The sequence below is a fragment of the Pelodiscus sinensis genome, chromosome 6 (genome assembly GCF_049634645.1).
Source record: "Pelodiscus sinensis isolate JC-2024 chromosome 6, ASM4963464v1, whole genome shotgun sequence".
NCBI lineage: Eukaryota > Metazoa > Chordata > Testudines > Trionychidae > Pelodiscus > Pelodiscus sinensis.
In genome coordinates this window covers 10,254,372-10,281,109 of record NC_134716.1, presented here as the reverse complement: position 1 = coordinate 10,281,109, position 26,738 = coordinate 10,254,372, and the positions used below count along the sequence as shown (strand labels likewise).

At 42.0% G+C, this 26,738-nt stretch overlaps 1 protein-coding gene across 3 annotated transcripts in view; it reads left to right on the top strand.

Annotated features, from left to right (window-relative positions):
- Positions 1-26,058, top strand: part of SMC2 (structural maintenance of chromosomes 2) — a 37,053-nt gene extending 10,995 nt beyond the window's left edge. For all 3 annotated transcript variants that reach the window (XM_075931432.1, XM_006118850.4, XM_075931433.1), the window contains exons 10-25: positions 2,676-2,909; positions 3,792-3,951; positions 6,499-6,616; positions 8,480-8,618; positions 9,835-9,954; positions 10,955-11,159; positions 12,899-13,034; positions 17,300-17,424; positions 18,210-18,403; positions 18,947-19,090; positions 19,357-19,551; positions 20,055-20,255; positions 21,132-21,248; positions 21,669-21,829; positions 23,765-23,912; positions 25,078-26,058. In XM_075931432.1, the coding sequence (XP_075787547.1) occupies positions 2,676-2,909; positions 3,792-3,951; positions 6,499-6,616; positions 8,480-8,618; positions 9,835-9,954; positions 10,955-11,159; positions 12,899-13,034; positions 17,300-17,424; positions 18,210-18,403; positions 18,947-19,090; positions 19,357-19,551; positions 20,055-20,255; positions 21,132-21,248; positions 21,669-21,829; positions 23,765-23,912; positions 25,078-25,266 (2,586 nt within the window). In that variant the 3' untranslated portion in view covers positions 25,267-26,058. The remainder of the gene's footprint in view (positions 1-2,675; positions 2,910-3,791; positions 3,952-6,498; positions 6,617-8,479; positions 8,619-9,834; positions 9,955-10,954; positions 11,160-12,898; positions 13,035-17,299; positions 17,425-18,209; positions 18,404-18,946; positions 19,091-19,356; positions 19,552-20,054; positions 20,256-21,131; positions 21,249-21,668; positions 21,830-23,764; positions 23,913-25,077) is intronic.
- The last annotated feature ends 680 nt before the right edge of the window (positions 26,059-26,738 follow it).

Sequence of the window (26,738 nt, the reverse complement as noted above, 5' to 3'; positions counted from 1 at the left end):
GAGAATACAAAGTGTATAGTGCTCTCTTTATATGTTTTATTACAATTATTTGCTCTGTGAAAAAGAAACAAAATATTTTTAAATTCACCTAATACAAATCAGAGAATCATGGAATACTAGGACTGGAAGGGGCCTCGAGAGGTCATCGAGTCCAGTCCTCTGCCCTCATGGCAGGACCCAATACTGTCTAGACCATCCCTCAAATACTGTAGTGCAGTCTCTTTATCATGAAAGTTTAACTTACAAATGTAAAATTATAAATGAAAAAATAACAGCATTCAAAAATAACTAAAAGTAAACTTTATAGAGTCTACAGGTCCAATCAGTACTATTACTTGTTTAGCTGATCGCTCAGACAAACAAGGTTGACTACAAATTTGCAGGAAATAACATTTCCTGCTTCTTGTTTACAATGTCATCTGAAAGTGAGAACGGGTGTGTTCACATGGCACTGTTTTAATCAGTGTCGCGAAATATTTATGTGCCAGATGTGCTAAAGATTCATATGTTCCTTCATGCTTCAACCACCATTCCAGAGGACATGTGTCCATGCTGATGATGAGTTCTTCTCAATAATGATCCAAAGCAGAGCAGATTGATGCAAGTTCATTTACATCATCTGAGCCAGATGCCACCAACTGAAAGTTGATTTTCTATTTCAGTGGTTCAGGTTCTGTAGTTTCAGCATCAAAGTGTTGCTCTTTTAAGACTTCTGAAAGCAAGCTCCGTGCCTTGTCCTCCTCAGATTTCGGAGAGAACTTCAGAGTCTTAAATCTTGGGTCTAGTGCTTTATTATATTTAGAAATCTCACATCAGTACATTATTTGCATTCTGTAAAATCTGCTTTGAAAATGTTCTTAAAATTAACATGTGCTGGGTCATTATCCAAGACTGCTATAACATAAAATATGTGGTAGAATGTTGGTAAAACAGAACAGGAGACAGTTCTCTCTCTAGAAGTTGTCAGAAAGTTTAACAATTTTTTTTAACAATTTTAATAAGCGCGTCCTCTGGAATGGTGGCCAAAGCATGAAATATGAATGTTTAGCATATCTGGCATGTCAATTCCTTGAAAGTGAGGGTGCCTGGTCTCGCTTTCAGTTGATATTGTACATAAGAAGCAGGCAACAGTATATCCCGTAAATGTAAACAAAATAGTCTTAGAATTGGCTGAACAAGAAGTAGCATAGAGTGGATTTGTAGGCTTTCAAGTTTTATATTATTTGGTGTTTGATTGCAGTGTGTAATCTGGTAACTGTGTAGCTGACAAAACTTTTGTCAGTAACACAATTAACCGCTGCAGCTCTGCATTTAAAGTATTTTGGACGCCGGTGGGCAGGCACACTAGCTCTGTCCCAGCTTGTGCCGGGTCCCAGCAGCTACCTCTGCTGTGTCTCTACATTTAAAATATTTTGGGAGCCCTCATCAGTTTCTCGTTTAATCCGCTACCCTATTGCATCCCTATTTGTAAGTTACGCTTTCACGATAAAGCGATTGCACCACAGAACAATAAAAGCTCTGTTATCAGTCATGTTGGGGTCTGGGGAATGCCGGTTAATCGAATATTCTGGTTAACTGAAAGTTATAATTTACCAATGGAATGCCAGTTTTTAAAGAATTAAAATACAACAAAATGAATAAAGTCTAAACTAGTATACAAGTTACACTGCACTGCGATGTGTTTTTTGAATCACTTGGGTGTATACAGGTAAAGTTTTGTATACAATAGGTTATCTTATGACACTGCATCACATAAGCAGCACGTGAGATACACCCAGATCACTAAATACACTCAAATTATACTGAACTTAATTTAATGTTTGATTCAGAAGGCACTTCATGAGCTTGCAGTACCGCAAGGTCATCATTATCGACATCAATTATCATTGTAGATGCATGTGTAGGAGATTGGGCTGAATTTATAATGACCCTATGAGACACCCTGGAAGCTTCTTTTTTTGAATCAAACTCTGATATCAGCTTGCTTGTCTTCTGCCACTTTTTTTTGTAAAAGTAGAGTGCAGAATGTGTGATTGCATAACATGCTGGGCAGTGGGTTTGTCCTCGTTACTAGAGTGAAGATTTTTGTATTGTGAGATCTATGAAATTCCAGTTAATTAACTGCTGGATAACAGAGCTTTTATTGTACTTTTCTAAGGTGAATTGGAGAAATAAAGTAAGCACTGTACACTGTGTTGTAATAGAAATCAATATATTTGAAAATGTAGAAAATAAAGAATATTTAATAAATTCCACTTGATATATTGTTCAACAGTGATTAATCATGCAAATTAACTGTGAGCCCTATTTAAAATGTTTCTTATGAGAATATGGATGCTCTGAAGATTAAATGAGATTGTCACAGTTCACATTTGTCTTTTTTTTAACCTGTTACTGGTACTTAAGAAAACTTTTTTTCTCTAATCTCTATCAGTTACAGTAATTTTTCTTATTTATTTTGTGCAACACTGTGTTTTTGCCCTGCTTATGTGGCTCGCTCATGCAACAATAAGGGTAAGATAACATTTTTGAAATACAATATGTGATTGTGTTATCAATGGGCCTTGGAATATGGCATCTAAAACTATTTGTATTTAATTTTTCAATACTGTTTAGATTTCAAGTTGATATTATTCTCTCAATGGATTTGATTGATCTGGTTTGTTTTACTAAAGGATTCTAAGGCTTTAGTGGCAAAGGAGAAGGAAATAAAAAAGATAAAAGATGGGCTAAATGCTCTGCAGGAGGCAAGTGATAAAGATACAAATGCTCTAGCTGCTGCACAGCAACATTTTAATGCCGTCTCTGCTGGTCTGTCCAGCAATGAAGATGGTGAAGAAGCTACTCTTGCTGGCCAGATGATGGCATGCAAAAATGACATTAGTAAAGCAGAAACGGAGGCTAAGCAGGTAAGAAAAGAAGCTAATCATGTTCCTCCCAGACAAGCCTTAATATTTTTTATGAACTTTGTCTTGAAAAGCTTTCTGAACATTCCATTTATCCAAAAATGCTTAATAGGGGATGCTCTGTAAGAGGCAAAACATAATAGCATATGCTAGCACTAAGTTTTTAATGGGGAGGCAGGGCTCTGAAAGTCCTGATTTTGGTCATGGTAGTCATGAAAAGGTTCATTTTAATTTTAAATAATTCAGATATATGCCAAGGTATGTTGGTATTTGTTATAACTTACACCAGATCTAGGCAGAAAGATTAGGTTGACCAATTATGTAGCTCTAGTGGTGTAAAAAAAATTCATATCCATAAGTGACATAGGTCAATTTAACTAATCCCCCAAGTGTAGACTGTGCAAGGGCAAAGGAAAAATTCTGCTGATGATTTAGGTACCCCCTCTCAGGGAGGTGGATTAACTACACGAATGATCAAACTCTTCCTGTCACTGTACTGAGTGTCTACACTGAAATGCTATAATGGCACTGCTGCAGCACTTCTAATGAAGATGTAGCCTTAATCATCATTTGGTACATTCATATTAATTCCTTTGTCCCAATCTCATTAATAATGTTCTCAAAAGGTTTTATCATTTGACACTGAAACTTCTCATGTGTGAAAAGCACAGAGTGCATTGTTCTCATCAGTGTTATTTCCAAACTCTGTTTGCCATCTACAATTGAATTATGTTTATAGATGCTAAGGATGCTATTTGACATTACTGTATGTGATAAGGATCCTGAATGATAACCCAAGCATCCAGATAATGTAGAAATTCTACTCTTATGCTATGTATTGTTTGAAAACTCCAGGTTCTGTGTTTATCCTGTATTTTACCATAGGCTCAAATGAAGCTGAAACATGCTCAACAAGAATTAAAGACAAAACAGACAGAAGTAAAAAAGATGGACAGTGGCTACAAGAAAGATCAAGAAGCATTTGAAGCTGTTAAAAAGCTGAAAGAAAAACTAGAAAATGAAATGAAAAAGCTAAACTATGAAGGTTTGTTGAAGAGACTTACTGGTAGAATAGCAATTTTGGGATGGGTGGGTGGAAGTATAGGATCATCTAGAACAGGGCTGGGCAATACAGCCCGGGGCCTGGATCCAACCTGCCAAGCCACCAGATCCCGCCCACGGCTCAGGCACACAGGCACACGCAGCTGCCACAGTTTAAAGCTCAGTCCGAGAGTGTCTTGCTGTTCTGGGGGGGGGGGGGGGGAGGCTTCCTGAGATCTCCCTGCCTCCAGCCCAATCCTCAGCTTCTAGTGGGCAGAAATAGCTGGCCAATAGTGGGCAGAAATAACTTAGTCCCCTGGAAACAGCCAACCAATAGGAGCTGAGAGATTGGCCAGGGGGATGGGGGCAGAAACAAGACTCTCTTTTTCTCTCCCCCCGCCCTCTTTCTGGGAGGGTGGAGGGAGCAGTCTGCAGTTTTAAGTGATATGGGGCTGCAGCAGGCAGGGAGCCCAGTCTGCCTTGGGGGTGCTGCAGGCTTAGGTGTGTGCCTTCCAGCCAGAGCCTACCTCTGGCACCCCAGCCTCTCCTGCACCTCAGCTCCTCCAGGTCACCATCCAAATCCTACCCCTGGACACAACTCCCTCCCAGACTCTGCACCCCCTCCTATACCTCTCACCCAGGCCCGAATCCTCTCTTGCACCCAAACACCCTCCTAGATCCTGTACCCCGTTCCCTTGTCCCAAGTCACCACCCACACCCTCTGCAGTCTGCACTCCCTTTTCCCCTTCTCCCAGGTCACAGCTCCCTCCCAGACTTTGCACCCCTTCCTAGTGCCCCTCTCCCAGGTGAGAATCCTCTCTTGCACCCATGCCCCCTCCCAGACCCTACACCCCAATCCTCGACCCAGGTTACAACTCCTTCCTTTGCCCAAACTCCCTCTCAGACCTCACACTATCTCCTGTACCCGAGTCCTTTACCCCGTGCGCCCTTCTGTGCCCAACCTCCATCCCACACCCTGCACATTTCCTCCCCCCCTCCCCCCACGAAAACGTATTGCCCATCTCTCATCTAGAAGAACCTGGTGTGAAAGAAAGACCCTGAAAACATAGGAAGAGAACTCTGAAGAAATTAATATTTCTGCCATTTTAATGAATGGTTACAGTATAGTGGAGATAGCACAATAGAATTAAAGAACATATGTAGCTTTTTTACTTGGAGCAGGTAAGAGTTCAAACGGTAGTTTGGAGTTGTATGATTGCCTGTTGAAAGTAAAAACACACTAGTGGGCCAAGATTTACACCAGGATAAAAGTTACCAGATAGCCTTTCTTTTTCCCCTTTCCCACCCTCTTCCCAGTAAAGGGCATGACTTTTATTTACATTAAGGCACTACTGACAACATATCATCAATTTGAGGCTCCTTCACAGTGCAAATGCAGAGCCAGTGTGTAAAGGGGTTCTGATGTAAATGAAAATCCAGTCCAAAGTCTAACAGTAAATGCAAGTGCTTGCCATTTCAGAAAATCTAACTAATTTAAGTGCTCTACTTTAAGTACCTAAGGGTATGTATCTACACTGCATTCCTCTTTTGAGAGAGGAATGCAAATGCAGACAAACGAAATTGCAAATGAAGCACGGATTTGAATTTCCCGTGCTTCATTTGCATAAACGTGTCCAGCTGCTATTTCAAAATACCTTATTTTGAAAAAAGCTCTGTCTAGACGCAGTTATTTAAAAAAAAAAAATCCCTTCTTTCGAAATAACCATTACTCCTTATAAAATGAGGAGATATACATAAAATAATATGTATATCTACTTAGCACATAGCCTAAGACATAATGAGAAGTCCTTTCTTCTTCAAAGATTCTTCCAGTTTTAATTTAAACAAAAATATTAGCACCCAAATATTCCAAATAGCTGTAAATCAGAAACTTGGAATCTTTCAATCTTTAGTGAGAATTATAGAAAAACAGTACAGTTTGAATCTCTTAAATCTGAGACTCTCTGGTCCAACAACATTCGTGGTCTGGCAGGATCATGAATTTTGCTGGATCAGAGAACCCTGGTGCCTGGGAATGTGAACCAGTCAGGGAGTCCAGCTGAGAGGAGCCCCACCATCACACTGGTGAGTCCCATCCCTGGAGAGCCCTGGACAGGCAGCACAACCACAAGATCAGCGAGCCCTATCCCTGCGGAGCCTTGTCCTGGCATGGCAGCAGCGGGTCAGCCATGAAGTCCTGTCCCTGGGGAGCCCTGGCTGGGTGGGGTAGCAGTGGGACTGGCAAACCTGGTCTCTGTAGAGCTCCATCCCGGTGCAGCAGGAGCAGCTGCAAAGCCCTGTCCCAAGGAGTTCTGATGGGGCACGGCAGCGGCAGGAAAGCCGCAGAACTTAGTCCCCGGAAAGCCCTGGGCGGGACAGAAGCAGGGCAGCCGCAGAGCCCTGTCCCTGAGAAGCCTCGGCCAGGCAGGGCAGAAGTGGGGCTGCAGCGATTGGGGAGCTCCATCCCCAGAAAGCCCTGAACTACTTCATACCTATATATGCAAAGAGTGTGACTAAAGAGTTTAGTGATATGTTTGTTTGGCTCTTTTAGACAAAAAAGAAGAAACTCTTTTAGCAAAACGGAGAGAACTTTCTCATGAAGTCGGTCTGTTGAGAGAATCATATGAAACCTTAATGGCCAAGTTTCCCAATCTACGGTTTGAATATAAGTAAGCAGGATCAGATTAACTCCTTCTGGAGGTCTGGGGCTATTAGATTTTGTTGGGGGCCCTTAGGCTCTTGGGTGGAGCCAAAAGTGAGGGGTTTAGAGTTACAGGAAGGGACTGTAGGCTGAGGCGGTGGGTTGGATGGGAGAGGGAGTGAGGGGCTCCAACTAGGGTTGGGGTGGGGCGCTCTGGGGTGGGGCTTAAGCCGAAAGATTGGCATGCATTCAGGAACTCCAGACAGAAGGTAGTTGGGGGGTTGCGGTACTGGGCACTTATCTGGAGCAGCTTCACTTTGGTGGCACAACCCATGGAGAGAAGGGGCAGATAGCTGAGTGTGCTGCCCTGTGCTTGCCTGCAAGGCTCCATCCCCCACAGCTCTGATTGGTCATAATTCATGGCCAATGGGAACTGTGAGGGAGAAGCCTGCAGGAAGGAAAGCATGTGGACAGAACTTTGTGGCACTTGAAGCTCAAGCTTGGTGGAGGTGGGGAAACAGTAGTGCATGGAGTCGCACTCATTTCCCCTGCCAGGCAGGGTCAGAACACAAAAGCTTTAGTGGCTGCAGCCTGGGGCCTGCAACAGGTCCTACACTTCCAGTGTCCTGGAGATTTCTTTGGGGTTCCCCTTTAGCCCAGGGCCTTGGGTTGCAGCCCCTTAAGCTTTCTTAATCTGTCCCTGCAAGTAAGGCCTCAAAATTGTACTCTAATGTTCATTAAACATCCGTGAACTTGGGAGAATGAAAATTCAGGAGGCCATTGTTTTGCTATTGATACAGAAATAGTTTGCCTCCTTTTCCATTTCTGACTTATGGCATGATTAATCTGCCCAGGTATTTAGGATAATATATTATCTGGCATTTACACAGCTCTTTTTACCCGTCAATGTCCAAGCACTTCACAAAAGCAGTAAATATCATTAACTCCGTTTTACAGATGGGGGAAATTGAGGTATGAAGTAACATGATTTGCCCAATGTCCATCCGGCCATAGGTAGAACTAGGTCTCCTGAGCCCCAGTCCAGTGTACCTTTCACTGGGACAAGTAAAATTCAAAACAGCAGATGCATTTATTATATGCTTGCAAATGTTAGCTGCACGTTTCTTATGATACCGCATCAAAACTATTATTCTTTTCCCATAGCAATATTATGGCAGCTAATTACAGATCCGTTTTGTACTTTCACTATCGAGAAAAGCAGTTTTCTTTAAATGTTCAGAGGCATTAGTATTTTCAGTTACAAGAAGTTTATCTTTTTGTCTAAACTTTTTATAATTAAATGTGTGTGGCAGGGAAAAAATTGCTATGATCCATTGTTATATATTGTGTGTATGCACCTCTTTAAGTTGTGCCTTGGACAAGTTCATTCAAATCTAAAACAACACGTAAACAAAAGTTCATGAAATTATTTTTTTATGTCAGAAGTTAATTAACTTCATAATCTCTGAAAACCTCTTTCATGTAACTATGTAAACTACTCTAATGAAAGATTTATACCTCATACCTAATTAATAGAATTTATTTTTGTAACTTTAATGCCAAAACTGTCAGTCAATTAAAAATATTAGCAATGCTTCCAAACTTTGTTAGCTTTTTAATAAGTTAGTTTTGCATAACTATTCGTAGTGCCAAGTTTTATGAACAACTCGAGGCAATGTTGATGTCAGGGTTCTTCTATTTATTCCATAGCTGACAGTTTACTTGGAAACCCTTACTTATTATGAAATTTTAAAATTATTTGGCTGTCTGTGGCTTCAGAATATTGTATATCTGTATATTGTGGAATTTTTACATTAATATAAATGTGTTTGGAGTTTGTCATAAGCTGTTTTCATCTTAAGTAACATAATTTTTTTTAATTTATTTTAAGAGATCCAGAAAAAAATTGGAATCCAAATCATATAAAAGGGCTTGTTGCCTCTCTAATCACTGTGAAAGAGATCTCCACTGCAACAGCTCTAGAAGTGGTAGCTGGGGGAAAGCTCTATAACATTGTGGTGGACACAGAGGTATTGTTTCTTAACACACAACTTTTGAGTACATCCCTTTGGCAGTATTCAACCCTGTGCTTTAGTCATGAACTTCTGTCACTACTCCTTGGAGATGTGTAGTTAAAACTTTGCGCACTAAGGCCAAGATTTTTCAAAACCAATTAGTTAGTTCTGGGATTTCAATTTCAGACACTTCAAAGGGATGCAGGTTTTCATAAATTATTGCGCACCTGCACTCTGAAAATCAGGCCCCTCTAAGTTATCTTCAGTTGGTCCCCACTCCCAAATTTGAGGCCTCCTTAAATCTCTAGTCACTAAAAATCATCGCCCACAGCAATAGGGTATCCTTAAGCAGATACCTTAACAAATAGAGAATTTATTTTAGTGAGTATGAATTAATTTAGGTCAATGGAATCCTGCCTTCTTAGGCAAACTTTAAATTCTCCAGTATGTGTATCATTCCTATAAGAGCACCAAGGAGTCCTGTGGCACCTTATGGACTAACAGATGTATTGGAGCATAAGCTTTCGTGGACAAAGACCCACTTTGTCAGATGCATGTAGTGGAAATTTCCAGAGGCAAGTATAAATATGTAGGCCAGAATAAGGCTAGAGATAACAAGGGAAATTCAATCAGGGAGCGTGAGGCTCACTTCTAGCAGCTGTGATAGAAATGTAGCCGTGTTAGTCTGGTGTACCTGAGGAAGTGGGTCTGGCCCACGAAAGCTCATCATCTAATAAACCATCTTGTTAGTCATTCACAGTCTTTGTTTAATCCTAAACTGATGATGTAAAATTTGCAGATGAACTGTAGCTCAGCAGTTTCTCTTTGAAGTCTGGTCTTGAAGTTTTTTTGCTGCAGGATGGCTACCTTTAAATCTTCTACTGTGTGTCCAGGGAAATTGAAGTGTTCTTCTACAGGTTTTTGTATTTTGCCATTCCTAATATCTGATTTGTGTCCATTTAAATGACACAATTTCCAGAGGCGTATTTATACCTGCCTCTGGAAATTTCTACTACATGCATCTGACAAAGTGGGTCTTTGCCCACGAAAGCTTATGCTCCAATACGTCTGTTAGTCTATAAGGTGCCACAGGTCTCCATGTCGCTTTTGCAGATCCAAAATAACATGGCTACCCCTCTGATACTATTCCTATAAGAAATGTTTTCAATTGTCTTCACAATTTGACATGTGTTTTTGTATCTTTCTGTAATTTTTTTCCCCTAAATTTTAGGTTATTGGTAAAAAACTGTTAGAAAAAGGTGAACTGAAGCGTCGATACACCATAATTCCACTAAATAAAATTTCAGCACAGTGTATTGAGCAAAAAAAAGTGATGGCAGCAAAACACTTGGTATGTCTTTAGATAAATTCTTTTGCTGTGTAAGTTTTTCTTAAAATTGGCATGCTTTATTAGTTGTTAACCATCATGCACAGGGCATGTTTTCAACAATGATTACTTGGAATGGGGAATAGGGTAATATCAGTCATGCCTATGTCATAATGGCAGTTATTTCTATGCTATTTTTATAAGAATTATAGAAGTAATTGTATCTTTAAAGGGTGACTTGCTTAATTTGAAATTTGGCTGAATAGTGAATTACCAGAAACAATATTCTGCAGAAGCACAATAGATGGGCTGAGTGGGAATGGCAAAGCTCCGTGCCGAAAAAAAGCGGCAGCCATTTTTATGCTAATGAAGCGGGGGAGATTTAAATCCTCGCTTCATTAGCAATTGCGATACGTCTAATTTGCATCCCTTTTAGGAAAAAGGGATGCAATCTAGACGTAGCCTTGTTGTTCACAGGTGCTTTAAAAAAAACTACCTCCATGAACTACCAAGTTTTCGGGTGGCAAGTGAAAGTATGCTTTGTTGGTACGAGCACTCTTCTGTTGACAAAGCAAAACCCTCTAGTAGAAATTAGAAGTATTTTGTTGGCAAAAATACCAGCTGACTTCTAGCATTTATACAAGCTGACTTCTAGTGATAAGGCTGTAATGACACAGTCCTGTTGCTAAAAGCTGTGTAGTGTAGACATACTGTAAAGATAGAGGAAGGAGAAGCTGATCAGAACAATAAAGTTTTGTGTTGCTAGTCGCAAAGAAGGGAGTGAACCAAAATTAACATCTGAGAGAGATGCATTACTGAGCATATTTGACTGAGGTGCCCATTGGTAGTCTGACTAGAGAAAGAGAGAGATTGAGTCAAGGTTTTTACCTACAGACATGTAGTTCAAAAGCACTTATTGAGGAATTCTAACATGTTACAAAACCTTATAATGGGAGCAAGAAATTGGATTTCAAAACTCTTTAATTCATTTGGAATATTAATACTATATTCTTTTGATTGTTAGGTTGGTGATGATAATGTGCATTTGGCCCTCTCTCTGATTGGGTATGAATCTGAACTACAGAAGGCAATGGAATATGTCTTTGGAACAACACTGGTTTGTGATAACATGAATAATGCCAAGAAAGTGACTTTCAACAAAAATGTTATGAAAAGAACTGTCACTCTTGGAGGAGATACCTTTGATCCTCAAGGGACTGTGAGTGGAGGTATTTTTTTTTTTTTTGGCTACCATATCTTCTCCACTGACTGTTGTACTGCTTTAAATGTTTTGACAAATGCTAACAGTAAAACTGTATTTAGAACCTTACTCTGAAAAACTTCGAAATCTATTTGACAGAAGATGTATTCAAATCCCAGTTATGCAAAATGGAAATGAAAATACTAGAAAAAAAATTATTTGCCTTATTTAAATTGTTTGAATTAAAAGTTATGACTGTGTAAGAGGGATAAATTTGTCCCACCAATCCTTTGAATTTGGCCCGTGTCCTGTCCTGCTTGGACCCTCAGGAACAGAGCAGCTCCAGGCCACTCAAAGTTGTTGGCTGCTCCATGTGCCTCTCTGTGCCATGTGGGGAAGCACTGCCCTTGCCATGGTCTCTCAGCTCCCAAAGGCCAGAAACGGGAGCTGTGAGATTGCATCCGTTGCCTCCACCTCAAGCACAATCGCTCCCCCTGACCCCTTCTCCGTGGCACAGAGGAGCACATGGAGCAGCCAGCCACTTTGAGTGGTCTGGGCCTGCCTAAGGTCCCACTGGGCCAGGATCTGCCTAGATAAGCGCCTCCTGGCCAGAGTCTGACTTTGGCACTTCCCTCCCACTAGGGATGAGAATATTTAACCAGTTAACTGGTGGGGACTGGAGCAGCTCCCAGCATGCCAAAAGCAAAGTGGGCCTGCCATGGACAGGGGCAGCTCCGGTCGTCTGGAGCAATCCATGTCCCCTGCTCCACCCCCTTTAATCAGTTAACTGGGTAAACAACATGTTTAATCACTTAAAATGGGATTTTACATCCCTAACTACCATACCCCCAACTCCCCGCCCCCAGGTCACCACCCAGATCCTCTGTACCCACTTGCCAGGCCATAACTCTAAGACCTTGCATCTCTTCCTACTCTCCTCCAGGTCAGAATCCTATCTTGCACCCATACCCCCTCCTGGGATTCCACACCCCAATCCCCTTTCATAACCACCTTCTTAACTCAAACTCTCTCTTAGACCCTGCACCCTGTCCTGCACCCAAATCCCAGCATCCTTCTGCACCAAACCTCTGTCCCAGATCCCACACCACTGTGACTTGACCACTTACCAAAATCTTGGAGTGGTTCCCCATCAAAAATTATTGCCTATCCCAGTTATAGAGTGTTCCCTGTGCACATCAAATGTGCTGGATAATCCATTTATAAATGGAACAGAGAGATCTGATTGAAACTCTCTTGTAGGAAGAACAAATATGCTTTTGTTTTATACCAGAACAATATGTGGTATTACCATTAACCAGGAAAGAGAAGCCTATCTAAAAGGAGGAAAATATCATTAAGTATTTCAATTAAACCCACAAATGTATTAATAACATAATTAAATAATCCAGTGAGACAGGTACTTCAAAATCTTGCAAGTTCAGTGAGACTTACCCTATTTTTGCCCAATTTGTTAAGCAATAGCATAAAAACTTGGATTGATCAACATTAAGAGCTTCCAGTCCGGTAACACTTCAGTTCCAGGAAATCTGGAAAAACAGATGTGGATAAACATGCCTTAGTGCCAGAGTAAGAAAACATTCTGGATTGAGAACTATTATAGGTTCAAAGTTTGCTTTAAAAGCAACTCTGGTTTTGTTCTCTCATGTCTTCCATGTGAGTAGCCCAGTTTTTAAATACATCCTTCTATTTAAGTAATTAATGCTAGGTAATCAGTCATCCTCAGCTTTCTGTTCTTTCACTAATCAGGCGCACGTCCACAGTCTGCATCTGTTTTGTCCAAGCTTCTGGAAATGAAAGATATTCAAGAAAAATTGAAAACAAAGGAGTCTGAGCTAGAGACAGTAGAAAAGGAGCTGGCAAGCTTAAAGAACACTGCTGAAAAGTAAGGGTTAAAAAATACAAGATTCTATCTTTTTCTTTCTCTTTTTATATCTATCTATGTATGTATGTCTGTATGTATGTCTGTACTAAAAGATTACTCAGCATTGCCCCGGTCCTTAACTCAAATAAGTTTTTTGTTTTTCTTCATTTAAATCATTGCACTTGGTGGGGCTGAGTATTAGGGCTTCAGTATGCAGGCTGCCCCAGCCCTCTCTCACCACAGCAGCTTCAGGCCAAGTGAGAAGTGCCTGTCCATGGGCCACTACAGTGGGCACAGCCAGGGAGGGATGCATGTCCCCCAGTTGGGGGCAGGAGGAGGGGGGGAAACAGAAAAAAAGACACATTCTCTGAAATATATAGATGTCCCTGTCCCCATCTCTGGTCCCTTGCTGCCCCCCTGTGGTCATTCTACATCTACTGTAACTGTTCCTCCCTTCCTTTCTATTTTATGAGAAACAGCTGAATTCCAGACACATCCCATTGTCCTGGCACAACCTTGCTTTGAGTTCTAATAAGAGAAACCTGCATACCAAATTTAGTGGTCCTAGTTCTTACTGTTTAGGAAGCGTTCTTGATAGAACTGACTCACAGATGGGCAGACATAGTTTGTATGTATCTCAAATAGATAGTAGATAAAGATAATATAATACTAGAAGAGCACAGAGGGTCAGATGAGGTTTTGTATGAAAGCCAGAGTAGTATGACCACTGAACTACACAAATTAATGGGAAGGCAAGGAGATTTCTGGACCACATCAGCAGGAAATTATAGGTTGGACCTCCCTGATGCGGCACCCTCGGGATCTAAACAGCCCCAAACTAGGGAGTTTGCCAAAACCAGGAGAAGTCATTGCTCCCCTGCTTTCCATTGGCTATCGCTCCTGGGCTCCTCCAAGTCATTTGCCTGCTCTGTGCCCCACCCCAGCCACTGGACTCCAGTGGCTTCCCCTGCCAGCTGTGGCTTCCCGACCCTCTCCTGCTGCTGGGTTGGCCAGGACTATTGGTCAGCTACTGATCCCAGGCACTGGAGCTCTTTGGTCCAGCAACATCTATGGTCCTGTCTGACCACAGATGTTGCCAGACCAGAATGTCTCAGATTTTAGAGGTTCAGCCTGTAAAATATATGAGAGAGCTTATATTGTTCCTATGCTTGGGGAAAATCGCATGATGCTTTCCTGAAAACTGTATTCAGTTTTCACCTTTTCCTATTCACTGAAGTGCCAAATGAATTTCCTGCAGTTCTATTCTGTAACTCCTATCTAGGGTAAAATCAGAATAGGTGAGAATTATAAGAACATTGAAATTGCATCAGTATCCCCCAAAATATTTGGTATTTGGGAATTTAAATCAGATCTTATACTTAGATAATATTTTTGTGAATTTAAATTTAAAAATAATTGTGGAATCTTCAATGTCTTCTGTGCAATATATTTAGGCAAATAAAAGTCCTTAAAAAGAAAGTAAACTATGCACATGTTGCACTTGTTTTTCAAACACTTTCAACCATTTAAATGATTTTTCCCCAAAAACCTAGATAAATGGAGCAAACCAGTTTCAAACTTTACATGAAAATGACACAAGCGTTAAAAATATTGAGTCTGACCATGTACAATTGAAAGGTTTAGCTGTGATTTAGACATCTCCTGTATATTTGCTTTTTCATAAATAGTGCAGTTGTTGCATGCCCACAAGATGAACAAGTTTAATTAAGTTATGATAAATAGCCTAATTTGAACAGACATTTTCCATTTTATCTGAAAGTCCTGGTTATCCACAACCATAGTGTATCTAAAGGCTATGCTGGGGACAGTCAGGCATGCAGAAGATGAACATGCTGTTTGAAGGTACAGGCAGTCCCCGGTTTACGTACAAGATAGGGACTGGACTATAGGTTTGTTCTTAAGTTGAATCTGTATGTAAGTCGGAACTGGCATCCAGATTCAGCCGCTGCTGAAACTGATCAGTTTCAACAGCAGCTGAATCTGGACACCAGTTCTGTCTTACATACAGACTCAACTTAAGAACCCCAGGCGTCTCCAAGTCAGCTGCTGCTGAAACTGATCAGCAGCTGATTCCAGGAACCCCGGGGCAGAGCAACTCTGCCTCGGGCTTCCTGTAGTCAGCCGCTGGTCAGTTTCAGCAGCGGCTAACTTGGGGACACCTGGGGCAGAGCAGCTCGGGTGCTGCTGGGTTGGTCCAGTAGCGTGGCCGCTCCTCGGCGCTACTGGACCAACCCGGCAGCACCCCAGCTGCTCTGCCCCAGGCGTCCTGATTCAGCCGCTGCTGAAACTGATCAGCAGCGGCTGAATCAGGACTTCTGGGGCAGAGCAGCTGGGGTGCTGCCGGGTTGGTCCAGTAGCGCCAAGGAGCGGTGCTGCGGGACCAACCGGCAGCGCCCCACTTGCTCTACCACAGGCCCCGGGCTTTGCTCCATGTCTCCCTGGTCTGCTGGGGGGGGCACTAGCTGCGTCCCCACCCAGCAGACCAGGGAGACGCGGAGCAAAGCGGCGGAGGACCCGGGTCGGACCGCGGCGCTTCCAGATCAGCGCCGCGGTCCGGCCCGGGTCCTCCGCGGCTTTGCTCAGCGTCTCCCTGGTCTGCAGACCAGGGAGACGCCGAGCAAAGTGGCAGAGGACCCGGGGCCGGACCCGCGGCCGCTTCCAGATCAGCTGGAAGCGCCGCGGGTCTGGCCGGGTCCTCCGCGGCTTTGCTCAGCATCTCCCTGGTCTGCAGACCAGGGAGACGCCGAGCAAAGCGGCAGAGGACCCGGGGCCGGACCCGCGGCCGCTTCCAGATCAGGGAGACGCTGAGCAAAGCCGCGGAGGACCCGGCCGGATCCACGGCGCTTCCAGCTGATCTGGAAGCGGCCGCGGGTCCGCCCCGGGTCCTCCGCCGCTTTGCTCCCCCAGCAGACCAGGGAGACAGGGTGCAGCTTTTCTCGCCCCAGAGGAGGCAGGCGGCGGGACCAGGCGTCCCGCCGCTCCAGTCCTCCAGGGCGAGAAAAATCCCCGTTCGTTACTGAGGATCCAACGCAAGTCAGATCCGCGTAACTCGGGGACTGCCTGTACAGTTTTAGGCTGCTCCCCAAGGCTGGAGGAGAGAAAAGAAGGAGCAGGGAAGTTGATGCAGAAGCCTCCTCGGAAGTGTTCAGGCAGCACCAGGCACACTCAGTCCCCCACTTCCACAACTAGCAGTACAAATAGTAAGGGCTATGACTGGTTCTCAGTGCCAGGAAGCACTCAAGCATCACCAAAGAGACTTCTCTTTTTCTTCTCTTCCTCCTTTGCTTCCTGGGTTTTTCTCCGTCTTCAGGAACTGGCATTACTGAGGTGAAATCGCATGTTAAAATAGCTCTTGCGTTTATCTGAATGTCCAGTTACCCAAATATTTTGGATGCCCTCCAGGCCATTCAGATAAACTGAATTGTACTGTAAATTTCATAATTGAGACTATACAATATTTATCATTGCACATATATATAAATGTTTGCTATATTATCCTAATAGATATGGCATGAGTTTTGAATACTGGAGTTTCCAAGTCATGACTGATCCTTAGTCTTATATTCACCATTTTATAGTGAGGAAAATTAATGCTTGTCTCTTTACCTCTGAAAATATAAAGCTCTGTGTACATAAGTTTCCTGTAAGCTGCACAGCTGCCTACTTAGCCCTGTGCTAATACTCAAGGCACCCATGCTAGGTGCAGAGAAGAGTCGCCCCAACCTAGTCTCCAGCCTGGTGGCTGGAGGGGGGGGGACAGTCTGAACAAGGTGCCTCTCCCCTAGCGTGAACACAAACACCACCACAACCTGGTTGCCTGACCCCAGAGGAGCCTCCCACTGCCATGGCCCAGATAGCTAGGCCCTGGTAGAACAATTCTCTCTCGCTGTGGTTGGAGCAGCCTGGACCAGAGCCCCGGACACTGGCCTGGCCCCAGAATCCCCCTCATACCTCCGCATCCCATTCTCTGTCCCAGCCCCATCCCTGAGTCTGCACCCCAACCCTTTGCCCCAGTCCTGAACCCTTCAACCCTTGTCCCATCCAAGAGCCAGAACCCCTTGGCTCTACCCCCGCCACATGAATTTAATGTGCGCCAATATGAAGGTGATGTCACACATCACCTCCATATTGGTGCAAATAAAAAAATTTATGCTGCTCAGGGGTGGGAAATATTAGAGGGAACACTGGTATGTACCCTACAGTAGTGGTATGCCTGTAACTTATCATGTGAATACATCTGATTGTGTCTGCTATGATCTGTTAAGGTATCGCCAACTGAAGCAGCAGTGGGAGATGAAATCAGAAGAAGCAGAGATATTGCAAACTAAACTTCAGCAAAGTGCCTATCACAAACAGCAAGAGGAGCTGGACACCCTTAAGAAAACAATTGGTGAGAGAACAAGTTGCTGAAAATGTGAAGAACATTATTTGGTTATTCAGAGTAGACTTTTATTTGCTTTTGGGATTGTATAAATCTAAACCCTTTTAAGTTCCATTAAAACTTAATTTTAGGGATTTTTGTTTAAGAAATTCAAAAAAAGTTGTAAATTAAAATAACAACGGACCAACTCAAATGAGTATACAGTTAAGATTGCTGATTTTCTTGTTTAGCATTTGCATCGTATATAGTTTGAATCCTGAGAAATCATTTGAAAAATACTCGTTTTCATATAAAGGAGATCTGGAAAGAAGGAATAATAAAAGCAAACTGGTTCAAGAGAAAAAATTTGGCATATATAGTGGTAGTGTCTGACACTATTAGGAGTGAAGGAACTGATAGGATACCAAAGATTGGTAGATTACCATTCAATGAATTAGTGTGTTATGTAAAATGTGTATTTATTTGACATATAAAGAGCGAGCTTATTTTTTGTTTAACTTAATGAGAGAATTTCAATCTTACTGTATCCTCCCATATATTTTTTGTGTGCTGTAGTATTTAGGTAACATTTATAGTAATCTATGGACAAGGGAATGCTGAAATTTATGAGATCAGCACTTTAGTTAAAAAGCAAAAAAACAAAAAAAACCCAACTTAGTAAATGTGGTGGGTTTTTTTTTTTGTACTAAGCCTTGTTAAAATTGATTTGGCGCCCTGACCTATAGGCATATTTGTAGAGGTTTAGTCAGGGGCTGGAAGAACTGCCAGGTTCAATATTGTACGTTTTGATTCAGATGAGAGTGAAGAGACACTAAAGAAAACCAAGGACATCCAGAAAAAGGCAGAAGAAAAATATAAAGTGCTGGAGAACAAAATGAAAAATGCTGAAGTGGAGCGTGAGAAGGAATTGAAAGATGCCCAACAGAAGCTAGATGGTGCCAAAAAAAAGGCAGATGCTTCCAGCAAAAAAATGAAAGAAAAACAACAGGTAAATCTTCCACTGTTGGTAGTAAGTTCCACAATCCTGAAAAGCCTCTACAATTAAGCAGAAGTGTGTACGTGCATGCGTGCGTGCGCGCTTATGATTTTCTTAAACCTTATTGCACTGGTCCCCAACCTTTTGGGGCTTCCGGGGGCGGGGCTACACAAGCGCTGTGCGGCTGGCAGTGGGGCCGCGCATGCGCCGCAAGGCTGGGGTCCGGGGCGCACAAATGGCTTGGGCATGTCATTCGGCGGGTGCACATAAATTCCCCGTGGGCACCGCATTGGAGACCACTGCCTTATTGGTTTCAGTGCATGGATGATATTTTGTAGCCAGTGACACATACAGAAATTGATGATACATGATTTATTCTAGAATCATATACTCTATCCTTCCTTTGAGGCTGTCTGGTTACAATGATGTTACAGCTGTGGTTGTGGAACTGTTGACTTTTGACCTTCTGCAGTCTTTAGTCAGAAGCAAGCTGAATATTACAGCTCTCTATTCAAGTCTAGTCTTTAATACATGTTCAACATATCATCTGTTTAGGAAGTTGAAGCATTAGTTCTGGAATTAGAAGAGCTAACACGAGAACAGGCCTCCTATAAACAACAGATTGAAGCTGTGAAGGAAGCTATCAAATCTTACCAGGATCAGATTGATGCTATGGCATCTGAAGTATCTAAGACAAAGGTAGGTCTAGAAAAACTGGAGGTATTTTGAATACTAAAGACAACTTGGTTCTAATATGTTTTTCATCTCTGTGTAGCTTGAAATATAGACTATTAAACACCATACTATAGATTATTCAGTTTGATGTGGATTTTTTTTCCATCACACAAGATGTAAATAGTCTACAGGACCTTACTTCAGCCTTTTTATCCTTGACTGAATTTCACAATAAATGTATCATACAAATTGGTTAAAAGAGAATTGAGTATGCCCTTTTTGTTTTACAGGCATCTGTAAAGAAAGCTCAGGAGGAGCTGGCCAAGCAAAAGGAAGTAATCACCGCCCAGGATAAAGAAATTAAAGCCAAATCTACAGAGACTGTAAAATACAGAGAACAAAATAATGAATCTCAGCTTAAGGTTAAAGAGCTAGAACATAACATCAATAAACACAAGCGAGAGACTACTGATGCTGCCGCCAAGGTATTCAGAGAACTCTTCCCTTCTTTGACTACAGTAACCAGAGGTGGTGTTTTCAGTGACCATGGGCAATGAAGTCTTTTTTTTATCTATGCACTGCTATGCTGGTACATATCTCAGAGGAGAGAAAAGTCACAAGTGTTTATCCATACATTGTCCCATAGGCCAACAGAGAATGTCTGTTTGGGAGAGAACCAATGAAGCAGATACTGTTATATCTGCTGGACAAGCCTATTAAAGAAGGTTGACTTGAAGACAGTGTTAAGAGCATTGTGGTGCTATTTGGAAAATCTAAGTTTAAATCAGAAGGTCAAACACCCATTCAAAAACTTTCTCCATGTTTTGACCTGTCTGACTTTTCTTTTTTCTTCAGCCCTTAAGTCAATGTTCTTTTGATGCTCAATCTGTATTTTGTATACTGAGATTTAATGTTGTAAAACAACTTAGGATGCCAGTTCTTTTTCACATAAATGCTCTGAACATATGTACTTTGTACATGTTTCCAGGTGGCTAAACTGCTGAAAGACTATGAGTGGATAGCTTCAGAGAAACAGCTTTTTGGCCAGCCTAACACGGCGTATGATTTTAAAACTAACAATCCTAAAGAAGCAGGCCAGAGGCTGCAGAAACTACAGGAGAAAAAAGAGAAGCTGGGAAGGAATGTCAATATGAGAGCTATGAACATGCTTTCAGAGGCAGAAGAAAGGGTAAACATTTATTTCTTCAACCTCAAGAGTCGGTACAATTTGTGGCATATCTATTTATGGGTAACATGGTTTATATCACCTGCACACTACTACTCAGTTCCTCTGCTTGAGCCTTACATTGTTTTGTTCAGAAGTCAATGGCATGAACCATTTTTAGTTATACTTGGATGGTAATACATTTTAACTGACTATGCATTAGCAATTGATTGACTTTTAGTGACAAAAGCTGAGTTTCCTTTTTTAAAATTGCATTTTGAGTATCATACCGGCATTACTGTGTCTACAGCAATATCATCTAAATACCCAGATGATACTACTGTTTTGAGTATTAAATAAAAAAGAACGCCTTGCCAAAAATATGAGCCCATGGTGTTGGAACAGTTGGCCAAGTGACATTTTAGCTTCAGTATAGCAATAGATGGCTAGATTTAGTGCATTTTCCATAGCTTTGGTGCCAAATGGTAATTAAGTGGTAAAAATGACAACCACTGTTTACAGGATGGAGGGAAGCATCCCTCGGGGTTTAGTTTTACCATTTGCTAATTGTTATAGTCAGGGCTTGCCAAGAGGGCGGCGAGCCTTGCTCGCCAGCTGCGCGGTTCAGCACGAGGCACATGAGCTGACCGCGCTGCGTGGCTGTGCTTGCTTGTAATCTACTTGCCACGGGCGAGTAGATTACACTAATTATCGAGCCCTGGTTATAGCAAATTTCAAAATATGTTTAGAATAAATTACTGAAAGCCTTGATAAGTTTTAATCTGGTAAGTAAAACTACTCATGTGCTTAAAATTAAGCATCTGAGTATTTATGGGATTAGAGCCAAACATGCTAAGAACAAAGTTAATTGAAACCAATTTTCTCTCCTAATTGAACCAGTATAATGACTTAATGAAGAGAAAAAGAATTGTAGAGAATGACAAGTCTAAAATTCTTGCTACTATCGAAGAGCTTGACCAAAAGAAAAATGAAGCTTTGAATATTGCCTGGCAAAAGGTATGTTATTTCAGCTCTAGCTTTCACCTTCTAAGAGTGTGGCCATGGCTCAGCAGGTGGGGATGGGATGGGACACAGATGAGGCAAGGGGGCCCGGGGGCACAAGGCCAGGAACAGAGCTAGGTGACATGCCATCTACCCCAGGTCCCAGCTATACACACCAACCCTGCCCCTTTGGTTCTTCATGCCCCAGAGTTTGGGGATCTCATGTTTACATTTTGAGCTATGGAACAAAAAGTCTCTTGTCATCTAGCACATTCTAAGTTTCTGTTGGACATCCATTTCCATCAGATTAAATTAAAGTGATGACAGGGAGCAGAAATGAAGTGTTTGTTTATAAGGCTCTTAGTTTAAGTATACAACAATTACTGTTAATGATTCAAAGATGGTTAGAAATATTTGTGGTGGTCTCATTTTTAGGTGAACAAAGATTTTGGTTCAATTTTCTCTACTCTTCTACCTGGGGCCAATGCTATGCTGGCAGCCCCTGAGGGGCAAACTGTCCTAGATGGTCTGGAATTCAAGGTTGCCTTAGGAAACACCTGGAAGGAAAATTTAACAGAACTTAGTGGAGGTCAAAGGTTGGTGTGATATATATATTTTTAATGCTTTTTGTTTTCTCCTTCCCATCTTGTGTATAGTAGTCTGATAATATGCCATGCAGATTTGGTCTTCTTTTCCCACTTTGCTTTCCTTAAATAAAATACAGGTGTATTTTATCGATTCACACTTTAACATCCAGAGCTTGTAATGGAAAGTGCTGGGCTAACTTTTATGTATCTACATAATGGAGTCATTCAAGAACAAAGATAAATTTAAATAATTGATGAGTACACTGCTTTTCACAGGAATTAAGACAAAATTGTGCTGTTGAGAAGTGGCATAAGTGAAATAAATTACAAGAGTTGCAGTAACTCTAAAAATATTTGATAATATTTAGGAGTTGGCAACACTGAAGATTCCCACGTTTGGTTTGTAGACTCTGATTCCTAAGTACAATGTGGTGGTCCCCTGGTTCAGAAGTACCACCACCATGTCACTGAATGCTTTAGACCAGTGTTTCTCAAAGTGGGCTATGGCCCCACTTTGAGAGAGCTAATAACCGTCTGCTCCACTTTGTTTATCTAAGAACTCTGCAGCCACAGAGCCTTGTAGTGCCCATTGGCGCTGGTTCCCTGCAGCCCGCTTTGAGAACACTGCTCCATACCCCACAACAGGCCTGGGCAAAATGCAGCCTAGGGCTGGATCTGGCCGTCAGGCTGCTCCTGCCCCTGGGATAACCCATTGGCTGACTTCTGCCCAATAGGAGCTGCCTGTTTGAAAAACAAGCAGTGGGCAAAGCACCACTCCCCTCTCCCCTCAGTCTCTCTTATTCATCATTGCACATGGCCCCTGCAGCCTGTGTGGGGGCGGAACAAGCAGGCTGGCTAGCTGCCTAAAAAACCTGCTGGGCTGCTGGCTGGGAGTCATCCAGGTAAAAGTCTCCCAGTCAGAGCCTGCCTCTGGCACCCCAGCCCTCCTTCCCCCCAATCCTCTGCCTCCCCAGTCCTGCCTTCTACCCCACAAAAGCAAAACCCTCTTTCCCCCTCCTGGACCCATTGCATCCCAATCCCCTACTCAAGGTAACAACCCAAACCCCTGCATTCCTCCTGCACCCCAGTTGCCTGCCGCAGGTCATGACCCAACCTCCCTCTGCCCTAATTCCTTGTCCTAGGTTACAACTGCCTCTTTCACCCAAACTCCCTCCCAGACCCCACTCCCTTTCCAGACTAGCTACTGGCTATCATAGCAACAGTGTAGACCAAGGGTGGGCAAGATAGGGGTCCACTAGCCATATTTGGCCTGCCAAGTTGTTTGATCCAGCCTGAGGCTGCCCTGCCGCTCTCTTGCCCCCAGGCCAATTGAGGTGTGGAGGTGGCGAGAGCACACAGTCTCCTCTCCCCACTAGGGGCACACGGTGCTTAAAGGGAACTGTCAGCTATTCAAAACAGCTGGCAGTTCTCGCTAGGCACCACACACCTCTGTCAGGGCAGAGGTGGGGGGCAAAGATTATGCTCCCCCACCCCAGGCCAGTCTGATTGGCCTGGGGGTGGGGGAACATGGAAAGTCTCCTCCCCCTACCAGGGGCAGACCTCACCTAGATGGAACAACCTCCTTCCGCCTGAGGCCCTACCCCTTCCAAAATTGGTGGAGTGGCCCCCCTGCAAAAATTATCGCCCACCCTTGATGGTAGATCATGAGAATGAAGTTCCAATTGTGAGTTTTGCTGCAAAGTAACAAACCAACCTGAGAGATCTTTAAAGGCTATTTAATATCTTAACTTTTGGGCAGAAATCTGAGTTTCAGTATATCAAACCATGGTGTGTGTACTACTGCTCCAGAGCATCTCATATCTGTCTACATTCAACAGAATGTCCTGGATGCAGCAAAGCTGCTTTGGAAGAGTAGCCAAAGGGGAGAGGAAATATTTTTCCCCTGTAGTTTATAAGAATTATCTGTCTTTGGTCTGTTTTTAGGTCCTTGGTGGCTTTGTCCCTGATCTTAGCCATGCTTCTCTTCAAACCTGCTCCAATTTACATCTTAGATGAAGTAGATGCAGCCCTTGATCTTTCTCACACACAGAACATTGGACAGATGCTTCGCACTCACTTCAGACATTCCCAGGTATGATCTTGCAAATGAAATAACAATATGTGGTGGTTTGAGTAGTTCATTACTCTTCAAGAGAGTGTGAGTATACAACTGGGGAAGTGTAAAGTGTTTAGATCTTCTATATTCATAAGTCCCAAAACTTTTGGTTAGGCCAAAAAACAAGCTCGTGTACTAGGCAATAAGGACCCTTCATTTCAGATCAAACCATGAACAAACAACTTGAAACTAACAGATAGGAGGTGAGCCTCCTTCCTTATAGTTGAGAAGGACACTTAACTCTCCCTTGACAGCTGGAAGGTGGTTCTCCTTCAGTCTTTCCCACTTGCATGAGTGGGTCTCATTTGTTTGTTTCACAGCAGCAAGTGTTCCAACCACAATTGCCAGTAAAAGTATGTTCAGAGCTTTCAAATGAGTCTCAGTAACAGGAAGACCAGATTGCAGAGCTGGGATGAGGTGAGGGGGGGTCTGTCAAACCCATGTTGATTCTGCTTTAGATTGTGTGGTTGGGCCATAAAAGTGCCCTTAAGTTCTTGTACATGAATACCACGTGATCGCCAGATGAACAAACATTGGAGTGATATGAAGATTCTCTCCACTGATTCCTGGCACTATTTGTAAAGGTGCAAACTGGAACAACAGAAGTTATACGTTTAGAGCGGGAGTCCTCAAATCTCTTTAAGTATAGAACTTAATAGATGGATTAATTCATGGACAAAACCCTTCGTATTTGCTAATATGTAACAGCTCTGTACCAGCTACTGCAATTTGTTACTAAGAAAACAACCTGGGGAAAGTAATGAGTTTTACACTAGAAGGTGAGAAAAAAAGACTGGAACAGAACTCTGTAAAAATGCTTTAGTTTGCAGAATTATCACTGTGAAGTTCCATGATCTCAATCCTAGACCGGAGTCATATCCTGTCTGTGTTTTGGGCAAGGGAGGTGATATGGTTTCAGGTGACACATTTGGGAGTGTTTCTGGAGAACTAGTGCCCAGGGGAATGGACAATAACCAGTTAGGCTAAATGGAGCAGTGAAACTAAACTGTTGCTTTTAGACTGTCTCCATGCCTGATATTACTTTATAAAATCCTTATCAATCTTCATTTTAAAAATCTCTATTATCTTTTTGCATTCAGATTATAGTTTTTATATTGTGGAAACGTTTTTCTTTCTTTAGTTCATTGTGGTATCCTTGAAGGATGGGATGTTCAACAATGCAAATGTCCTCTACAAGACCAAGTTTGTAGATGGTGTATCCACTGTAGCAAGATATACTCAGTCGCAGAATGGAAGTAGTGTACCTGCACAGAAAAAAGCTGACACAGCAAAACAAAAGAATAGACCCAGACCATATGTGGATGCTTGAAGAGCAAACTTCCATCTGCAGCAGTTGGGTAGAATGTCCTATGTGTGTTGTCTTTATTTTGAAGAGACTTAGAAAGGCCATTGTAAAAACAGTACTAAATTGCCAACTTAAAAACCTGAAGTGACCATGAGTGAGTTGGTAAATACTCTGGCCAGTTTTTATTCTATACATTCTGATTGTAATTCATATTTAGAATTATCATTGTATTTTGTTTTCTAAAGAAAAATCTGGACTGAATTTGCACTCACTTTTGCCTTTCCATGTTTTATAGACATTTCCTCTGTTATCCTACTTACCTTCCTTTTTTGTGTTTCACACTTGAATTTCTAACTGTCCTTTTTTCTCAGGCAAAGCATAGTCCTTGTATTGGCTTAACCTTTTCATATTCACCCTAATTTGTTTGTTCTTTGTCCCACACACAATTTAATGTTTTCCTCCATTATAATTTGTTTCTTCCTATCATGATTCTTTAAAAAGGAGAAACAGGTTTTTATATTCTGACATCATGTAAATGTGTGAAATATCAGTAAGGCATGCAAATAGGAACTGCAGACTAAATGCTTAAAAGAATTCTTAAATTTTTTTTATCAAAAGGCAATTGAAAATACTTATGAGAGTTGTTTGCTAAAGAATACAACATAACAATGAAATGTTAGTTTATACTGCTGACTTTTTTTAAAAAGCAAAAGGAAGAAGGTGTCTTACTGGCCAAAGCTATGACTTTGGTACATGTGCTAAAATTGTCATGTTAATATTTAACTTTTTGTATTTTCAATAAATGACTCAAGCTGTTATGACTTTTTCTTTTCTCACCTTGTAAGTAACCACTTAACTGAGTGGCATTAATTAAGTTTGAAATACCTGCTTCAGACTAGTCTGGGGTTAATCAGTTATGTAGTTAATAACCAATAATTAGTTGAATTAAAGAGAAAGTTACTCTGCAAGAATTGTTTGATTCTGGATCACTCTTTCAGGTATCTTGCTGATAGAAATGTAGCTGTGTTAGTCTGGTGTAGCTGAAACAAAAAACAGGACTATGTAGCACTTTAAAGATGGTTTAATAGGTGATGAGCTTTCGTGGGCCAGACCCACTTCCTCAGATCAAATAGTGGAAGAAAATTGTCACAACCATATATACCAAAGGATACAATTAAAAAAATGAACACACATGAAAAGAACAAATCAAATTTCAGAACAGAAGGCGGATGGGGGTAAATGTCTGTGAGCTATTGATATTAGAGGTGATAATTGGGGAAGCATCTTTGTAATGGGTAAGATAATTAGCATCTTTATTCAAACTTGAGTATAAAGTGTCGAATTTAAGCATCCTTTTCATGTGTTCTTTTTTTTTAAATTGTATCCTTTGGTATATATGGTTGTGACAATTTTCTTCCACTATTTGATCTGAGGAAGTGGGTCTGGCCCAAGAAAGCTCATCACCTATTAAACCATCTTGTTAGTCTTTAAAGTGC